We start from the raw sequence: 9,751 nt of genomic DNA, 5'->3' as shown, positions 1-9,751 counted from the left end.
AACACCGGCACATATTTTCTACAGGAAAGTGGGTTTGTATGCTATTTTGAAAATTATTAATATGTCTATTCCTTAAGACAATGTTTTTGAAATTCTCGGTTTTGGGTCTCAGCTTCCTAACAAAGGTTTTATACTAAAAAGTATATTGCTCAAGCACATTTTGGTTGCAAACTTGTACTTCAAGCATTTCAAGCATAAGTTGCAAACTTATTCTTACTTTTTTGTCAAATATAAAACTGCTATTTAAAGGATTCAACGAAAATCATATTTATTAGTCACAGATTTTTCCTTGACAATTTTATACCATTGTGTTATTTCACTTGCTTTTAAAATGTTTTATACGGCTTTAAAATTTTAGTGGTTTCTGTACTGTTCAAATCTAATCATTTATTTGCACGACTACTCTATGTTCCGGCTTTTGTGCCCTCTCTTGCTTTTTTTTGGGTACCCTACTGAGTGCCTTTGCGGTAGTCCAGTGTGGGGACTGCATTCTCTGAATGTTACTTAGCATTGTTGATCCTTGTTGTATTTTCTTGTTGCATATCCATAATAAACGTGCGTATTTCTTTTAATTGCACGTTTCTCAGTCCATTAATGAAAAAGCCAGGGTGTGGTAAACTGGAAATATGATTTTTTTTTGCCAATTGCCCACGGACAACAAATGGAGCAGAAATTATTACTCGTCTCTGTTAAAGAAGTCAACATTTAACATGCAGATTTCTTTTTTTTCCAGGGAGGAACCCGATCCAGTTTTAATGGTGAGTCATATTATTACATTAGTACACATTTAAATACTTTTTTAAATCAAGGTCCGCCTAGTCTCGAGTGACGGTCCACCCTGTCCCAAAATATGGTCCGCCTAGTCTCGAGTCACGGTCCGCCCTGGTATGGTCCGCCCTGTCTCACGGTCCGCCCTGTCCTGCAGGCATTACAAAGCATCGAACGATTAACAGTGGCGTCATTTGGTTTACTGCACAGGCACGAGTATCGGACCTGGGAAGATGTACAATCATTTGTTTTTATGCTCAGCATATATCGTGTAATAACACACTTGATTGTCCTAAGGAATAGTGTGAAGCTTTTTAGAATTATAGATAAAGAACTTTGAAGTTACAACAACTTATGTTACGTTCAATATGAAAATATTCAATATGCAAAACGGGTTCGATCCTGGGTAACACCCTTGAGATTTTTCAGAGACTATTTCAGTGTTCACCTAACTAGAGGTGTACTGGTAAGAAATCCTGGTAATCCTTGCAGATATCAGTGCTATACACGGAGCATGTAGAAGAACCAAGGGGTATATTCTAGTACTTGTATTCTGGTACTGGTTCCCGGATTCCCTTGTATCTCATAGCTTTTTCTGAAGTGACTATTCTACAGCCATGTCTACGTCCCCGCGAGATAATACGGTTTCATAAATTTTCGTTTACTATTAACACATGCTTTACTGCAGAAGAACTACATTCGGTTCATTTTATTACTTTGGCTTATATTTTTATTTAAACCAGTCTTATTGAAAAATTCGTAGACCCGACTGAATTATTGGATTTCCGGGATTACCGGAAATAAAAGTTTTTGTGGTGAATTTCTGCGAATAATTCCTATTTTTCAACGATATGCAATCATGCCAGAAGCAATTTCTGTTGCAGACATCATTGAACAGACATGGGAAGATTACAAGTCCCCGACTACATCTACTTTTGATAAGAAGATGACAAAATGTCGGAATTCAGTTGCCCAACTTGAGGAAGTAAGTTCTGACCTATCTTGAAGTTAAACTTTTGGTGCCATAACTTCGCCCCTGTCCTTGAGTCAACACCATTTCTGTTTATTTCACAAAGTCTTGTCAAATGCTTGTTGAAAACGAAACAATTTGAATCAAGGTAAATGTTATGTATCTGTCAAAGTAGATCTAGATTTTAGTCTACTTCAACAGGCTGGTGAAATTGCCAGATCGGGCTTAAAATGAAAATTGCACATTTCTTGGAAAGTATCAAAGTTATTTTTACCTTTTTAAAGCATATTATTTCCTACCTAATTTGTGATGTATAAGAACTAAAATTAAATGAATTTTAGTTATTACACAAGAATATTTTGCCGTTGTTGGATTTTAAGCAGCTAAAATTTTCAAAGTCGAAGAACATGACTTTTTAAAATGAATTCCAATTGAATTTTGAGTTTTATATGATCAGATATATTCATTTGAATGCGCCATCATGTAAATTATGGCAGTTCTAATCTGTGTAAATTTTTTTTAGCAAAAACATGTAACCCCTGTGGGTGAGTGTGGTCAACAATTGTTATGCAATTAAAAATACAGCATACAATACAGAAATTTAAGGTGCTGGTGCATTAGAAGAGATACCCAGGATGCAAAATAATCCAGATTTGAGGAAAAAGGCAAATGCAAAAGATGTGTTTATGGACTTAAAAAAATTGGACCATATAAAAATGAAAAAAAGTGATGTGAAATCCGTATTACTCATAATAAAAAATGTAACGTTTGTTTAAGTCTATCTAATTATAATGCCTAAGATATATCACAAGTTTAAAAGCAATATCTTTGACTGTTTTTGAGAAATTACATTTTTTCATTTTAAGCCCGATCTGGCAATTTCACCAACCTGTTCAACACAGAAATCTTAAATTTATCTCTTTATCTATCTTCCATTAATGTGAAACCCCTAAATAGTCGTAATAAACAATATATATTTATAAAAATGTCTTGTCTGAAAGATTTTGATCTAATAAATCGATTGGTAATACTTTCAACCCGATTAATTAGCGTTTTCATATGTTTTTATGAGAAATTTGAGTGCTTTCCGGTATTTCGGTGCTATCCGGTGCTTTCCGGTTTTTCTATGCACCGAAACCCCTCGCGGGGACGTAGACATACCTCTAGACTAGTCACGTCAGAGACAGCTATGAGTTACAAAAGAATCTTATTGAAATGACCCCTTGGTTCTTCTTCATCAGTGTTCGAAATTAGCACTAGTCCTATAGCCCCTGACTACTAAATTTCTCATAGGGCTACCAACTTTTCAAAGTAACAAGCCCGGCCAGACTACTGTATTTTCAGAGGCAATAAAAACAACTTTTTTGAACAAATGAATCGTGCTAGTGAAATGTCTTTTGGGCTATTGAATATTCCAATCTGGTAGTCCGACCAGCGTAGTTGTTTCAAATCCGAATTTCTTACACTGCTTCATGCCCTGTGTATAGCAATGACATATGCAAGGATTACCTGGATATCCTGCCAGTACACCTCTAATTAGGTGGGAAACACTGAAAGTGTCTGAAAAATTCAAAGGGTTACCCAGTAACAAAATCGTGACCTCAGGAGTGATAGCCTGTGGTCTAACCAACTGAGCTGAGAAATACCATACAAAAATAATGAATCTAAGATTCAAACTAGCAACAAATTATGGGCACCCGTGGATACTAATGATATTTGGATCCTTTGTTGAAATAATTTGGGGCCACCCTTTAAGATATATCTGTTGCAAATGCCGACCCAGGATTACAAGTAGTGGATTGGTAGGTAGGCTTTTAAATTTTATATGATTTTCACAAAACCCAAGTATATACATGTACACTTGGTTATAGCAGATGAAAATGTGGACATCGTCATCATCGGCGACGACGAGGAAACTGGCATGTATAAGACAGTCAAAAGGAAATACATATTCACCAGTACTCATAACTAGGGTTGGATATCGTTCTTCACGAAACGGTCCGATACCGATACCGGTACTGACGAAACGATACGGGTATTTTATCGATACTGATACTGATACTTTTACAATACCAAACCCGTTGCTGCAAGTATAAGAACTGAAGAGATATAACTTGTAGTAATAGAAAATAAATATGTTACATTACTGGTCTTTCTGAAATTTCATGCTGTAAAGTATAATTTTCTTTTGTTGTTTTGTGTTTACTCTTTTTTACAACATTTACACATGTTAATTGTAAAATACTTTTACTTTTTCATCAAAAGGACATGACATAATTTAAACACAGCAAAATATCTTATGCAGGAAAGCAGTCTGCAGCTACAAATTATTGTTTTAATCTTGATATCTCTACATCTGAAAGAATTTAAGACAGTTGGTTATCTATTATTTTCTTACAGCTATTATTTTTACTGTGTAGAAATTTTATTCTGATGCTGATATTCTTTTAAAATCACATTATTGTTTACTGTAATAAATTAAATCACTGGATTGGTTGGCTTACTTTGCAATTTGGAATTACATGTAAGAAATTTCATTAGATGTCACTTACATATATGTTTCCAGTCTGTTCTACTACAACAGCACAAACATATTTTCCACCAGTCATTAACTTAGAAATTTTGAAATACATATGTATATGCACAGTCAGCACAGACTGTTTCCAAAATGACTTGTTTACATTTTCATGTTAACCTAATTAATATTAGTCCTTGTAGAAGTCATAAAGCAAATACCTATGCTTTACAAATATTAAGGATTTGGTATTTATTAATATTGAATTTACCCTTCAATTTTATACATCTTTTATTTTTCAATAGCATGCACCGTGAACATCTTGCTACAGAAAAAAGTATTTTCCTTACCAAATTGCATAATTCCATACTGCTCAAATACGCAAATACGCAAAAATACTAGCCAACATTTGCAAAAAATCCTACAAAACACTATATGAAATATGTTTCAGTTGTTTAAAGTATCACAGATCTAAATGTGTAATACACACAAGTTGACCTTTGACAGGTGCAAAATAGGCTACTCAAAAGAATATGCCTCCCTTTGATGTTGTTACTCTATCACCATCAAAGAGCCACCGACATTCACACTTTTTGATTGAAGTTCTGTCAGCATTCTTTTGTTAAGAAAATGTATACATGTTTAATAATAGTTCATTGTTACACCAAAAACAAAAGTAGGCATATTTTGTTGGAATATTTCGGCCTCATTTATGTTAAAATCGTAATTCACGTGTGGATTTGTACATGTGGTAATGGATGAGAAGAACCTGGAAACATTAAATATGTATTCATTATGAGTGTTTAGAGACTTAAACTGAAAAAAGGATTTAATTATTTTTTTAAAGCATTGTTTGAATAAACAATTGTCATATGTTGGATTTACATTGTCATTACGGCAAAAGCTGTGTGCGATGTGCCGATGATTACTCAAGTATTTGATTTGTTTTCTCGTTGTTTCTTTGACATTTAAAACTTACAAACTTTTAGCAAAATCAGTTCAAATAATTATATTTTCCTGCCGAGTACAAAAATATTATTATCTTGAACATAAGCGGCACAATACTTTTACAAAAATATCGCCGCGTCACAAACTTCAATTTTGCCGCGAAAGCCGTACTCGCCGCATGATAATAGTAGTTCATGGTTTGTTTTACGTGTTTGTAGGCTGTTTTTATTTAAAAATCTTCTTATTTTTTTGACATATTTACTATTAATTTTTTTTTTACAAAATTACAAAAGTATCAAATCCAGTACCGGTATTTTACGAAACGGTATATACCGGTAATTTACGAAGTTACTATTCGGTATAGGACCGATACCGGGAACCGGTGTCAGGGCCTTTTTACCTTCTATAACAGGGGCCGGTATAGGGCTGCTTCCCCAAAGAAAATTTCTTTAAAATCATGCAGTTTTCCCCCAAAATTAAATTTACATAAAGTTTTTTCTTCCCCTTTTGCAAATATACCATATAATTTTTCCCCAAAATTAAGGGCTGGGCTGCTTCCCCAACCTGTGAAAAAAAGCCCTGGGTGTCCAACCCTACAGTCATAACATGAAATAAAAAATGAAATGACTTTGTTACTGTAGCCATAAATTCAAGCCATAAAATTACCTATGTGATACAACTAATTCTATGTAAATATATTTCATATATATTTAATTTTAATACAACAATGCGGTATTTCAAAGACAATTGTTGTGATATGATCTTGATGATTGTACAATACAGTTGACACCATGCAGTGTCTGATATCAAAACGATAATGTACATGAAAGGACCACAGCTTCCAAATATTTATTTGTCAGTCAGTACACTCAATTTTTATCAAGAATCCTCGCTGCTGCCAGAAACATTTTATTGCAGGGGTAATTAATTAGTAATTAATAAGTAATTAATCGTTGTCTGCAGTCATAGTAAAAAATAAACATGTACCCAAAAGCAATCAAAACTATCACCGTATCACGTGATTAACTAGTGACTATAACAATGCTTTACAAATATTCATTAATTGAACAAACATTATTTTAAATCACGTTTCCACACCCTTCAGGGCTCTCGTTTGGTAAAATTTGGGGCCGGATATCGGCCCCATTCCCCCCACCAAAAAAGTGTGTATTTTTCCTTTGAAAATCATGCAAAATTCCCCCCACTGCATGGACCCTGGCCCCAGTCTCAAAATGCTAACGAGAGCCCTGCCATTATATAATAAGTTAATTGTTGCACGCATGCAGTTGCTGCGTAACATAAAGAAAATTCCTTCCTTGGTTGGTTCTGTGGGGAGGCTGTGAGAGATGTTGCACCTTTTCATTATCTCTCATGCACAGACTGAAATAAACAGAGTCTGCAATTTGTAATTTTGCTGCTTTTAATGCTCCTGAGGGATCACTTTTTTCCAGATATTAATGTTATCAGCCAGTGATTTCATGTTGACAGATGCTATTTCATTTTATTAACCAGGTTTTCCGAAGGAAAAAACTGGTTATTAGATTGAGGTATGTCGGCCGGCGGGCGGGCATTAACAATTTCTTCTGTGCGCAACTCCTTCTACATTTCTCAACGGATTTTGACCAAACTTTCACAGAAGCTTTGTCATCAAGTGCCCTGGCGCATATTGTCGGGGTTTTGCGATTGGATAATATTTGACCTAATTATGGCCCTTGTTTTTTTTCCTTATATAGAATATATAGTGAACAATTTCTTCTTTGCGCAACTCCTCCTACATTTTTCAACGGATTTTGACCAAACTTTCACAGAAGCTTTGTCATCAAGTGCCCTGGCACATATTGTAGGGGTTTTGCGATTGGATAATATTTGACTTAATTATGGCCCTTTGTTTTTCTTCCCTTATAAAGGAATATATAGTGAACAATTTCTTCTGTGCGCAACTCCTCCTACATTTTCTCCACGGATTTTTGACCAAACTTTCACAGAACCTTTGTCACCAATTGCCCTGGGGCATATTGTCGCGGTTTTGTGATTGGATAATATTTGACCTAATTATGGCCCTTTGTTTTTTTTTCCTTATACTGAATATACATGTATAGTGAATAATTTCTATCGTGCCCAACTTCTCCTACATTTCTCAACGGATTTTGACCAAACTTTCACAGAAGCTTTGTTATCAAATGCCCTGGGGCATATTGTCTGGGTTTTGTGATTGGATAATATTTGACCTAATTATGGCCCTTTGATTTTTTTCCTTATACAGAATTATCAATATATAGTTAACAAAAATTCTTCTGTGCTGAACTCGTCGTACATTTTTCAACCGATTTTGTTCAAACTTTCACAGAAGCTTTGTCATCAAGTGCCCTGGCACATTTTGTCGGAGTTTTGTGATTGGATAATTTTTTGACCTAATTATGGCCCTTTGTTTTTTTTTCCTTATACAAATATATAGTGAACACTTACTCAGTGGCAATTCCTCCTACATTATTCATGTTTTACATTGCACATAGTTAAATTGTTTGTTGCTTGTATTTGTATTTCAAATACAACATATTTATCTACAATGGTGATAATTGAAAACATGGTTTCATGGCATTGCCATGTTTCTTGTATCAAAATTTGGAAAATAAAAGTTAACGCTAAGACTAAAAAAAGATGGTACATATTTTTACTAGTATTCTCAGATTTGCTTTTTTTTTCAGGAACTAGATACAGACAGAAGTGAGCTTACAAAGTTAAAGAAGTCAGTGAGGGCTCTCTATAACTCAACCAATAGTAAGTCCTTGAATTCATAATGCTTTACATTACAAAAGGTGTTGAGTATCAGAACCAAAACACCATTTTTGTGGAAGGGGCCTCAGCCTTTATCTTGAGGAAAATATGCGTGATTTTGGCATACTTAAGGAAAAGGGGTTTCAAATTTAACACAAACTTTTAACAAGTTCTTCGAAATAGAAAAGCAAAAAGCACTGGAAAATACTAATAAGGCAGTAAAAGACCTTAATTCAACACCATCATTTAATTTTGTTTCTAAATTCTATGGGAAATTTCAAAAGACTGGGGAATATTGAGGAAGAAAACTGGGGAAAAAAGAGTCTAGTTTGGTTGGGGAAGCAGCCTATATTAGGTCTCTACAAAGAAGGTTTTTTTTGGCCCTGAGTGTAATTTAAACTCAAATTATTGCCATAGATGTCATTAGATGTCTTAAAATATAACTGAAGTATTGCAAAAAAAGATATATTGCAATATGATTAAGTTATTGGAAACCATTTTTTATTAAAAAATCAAAATTTTTTAAAAAAAAAATGCTGTGGTAATAAAAGGGGAGAAAATTTATGAAAAACTTTATTATTCGGGGGGCAAATTTTTTTTTTTGGGGGAGGTTCATCACAAATTTAAAAATCCCAAATTTTATCCAACAAATACTTCTTCCCCGTTTTTGGGTTCAAATTTATACAAATGCGTGGGGCTTTTTTTGACCGATATTTTGTGAAATGGATGTTTTAAGCAAAAATCAGGTTAGTGACTTTTAAAATGTTTACAAATTTAAAAAATTAAAAGAAACTCGTTATATGTCCTCATTTACTGTCAAAAAAGTGCTTTATACTACTTGATCTTTATTACTAGGACTTATGTTCAACAAGATATTGAAAATGAGAAAATTGGGGAACCCAGGCAGTGAAAATTAGCGTAAAAAAAAATTGTAAGTTTGCTCAAAATTTATTAAAAAAAAATCTTTGATATTAATTCTAAACACAAAATATAAGAAAATACGATTCAAAAAAGTTATTTAAATTTTTGTCGTTTTAAATGACCCATTTTAAAAATTTTAAATCGTATTTGTCAAATGCTTTTCCCTAAAATTCAAGCCCCCGACTTTTGGTTACAAGTACACAATACTCTTTATTACCGAGATTTTAATTTATAATTGATTCTCCACTAACATTCAAAAGGCTGTAAGTAATATTAATTTAATTTGAAAAATTTGCAAATTTCCCCAGACCCCTTTTTTTAGTTGGTAAAACTCATGTTAGCATTTAAAATATGGTTTTTTTAAAATTTTCCCCAAAAAAATTGAAAATTTTTCCTAAAATTAATTTAAAAATTGGGGTTTTGGGGCAAAAAAAAAGATACGTTACCTTTTTTCCCAATTTTGCTTCAGAGACTAGATAAAAATATTGCATAAAAAACCGTTTGAAAATTTTACTTCCCAATTATGCCCCAGATATATTAAAAATATTAGCTTTAAATAGCACTTTTAAAAAATTTAGAAAAAGTTTAACTAAGCTATAAAAATCTACTTTTTTAGTTTTTTATTAAAAATACTATTACTATAAAAATTTTGTAAATAAGAATACTATTTTCCATATTTATTAATGACACAATTATTTGAATTTTACTTAACGAAAAAATTTAACCCCTAAGTGGAAAAAAATTTTAAAATATATAAGTATCTTTTTCCAGTTCTTTGAAAAATTTATAAAAAACCCTACCACAAGAAAAATTACATAAAGTATTTAAACAACGACCAATAAATAAATGTACTT

The 9,751-nt window shown here is 33.1% G+C and overlaps 1 protein-coding gene across 1 annotated transcript; it reads left to right on the top strand.

Annotated features, from left to right (window-relative positions):
• Positions 1–1,445: 1,445 nt before the first annotated feature.
• LOC132734486 (arf-GAP with SH3 domain, ANK repeat and PH domain-containing protein 1-like) lies at positions 1,446–7,979 on the top strand (the record flags this gene model as incomplete). Its single annotated transcript, XM_060721231.1, is given in 2 exon segments — positions 1,446–1,753; positions 7,907–7,979. Coding segments are annotated over 2 exon segments (199 nt in total), but the record flags the coding sequence as incomplete, so codon positions are not given.
• Between the last annotated feature and the right edge of the window lie 1,772 nt (positions 7,980–9,751).

The sequence above is a fragment of the Ruditapes philippinarum genome, unplaced genomic scaffold, assembly GCF_026571515.1.
Source record: "Ruditapes philippinarum isolate M1 unplaced genomic scaffold, ASM2657151v2 ctg23693_1_1_1_1, whole genome shotgun sequence".
Lineage (NCBI taxonomy): Eukaryota > Metazoa > Mollusca > Bivalvia > Venerida > Veneridae > Ruditapes > Ruditapes philippinarum.
Note: the sequence above shows the minus strand (reverse complement) of the source record. Positions and strands in the feature narration are given on the sequence as shown.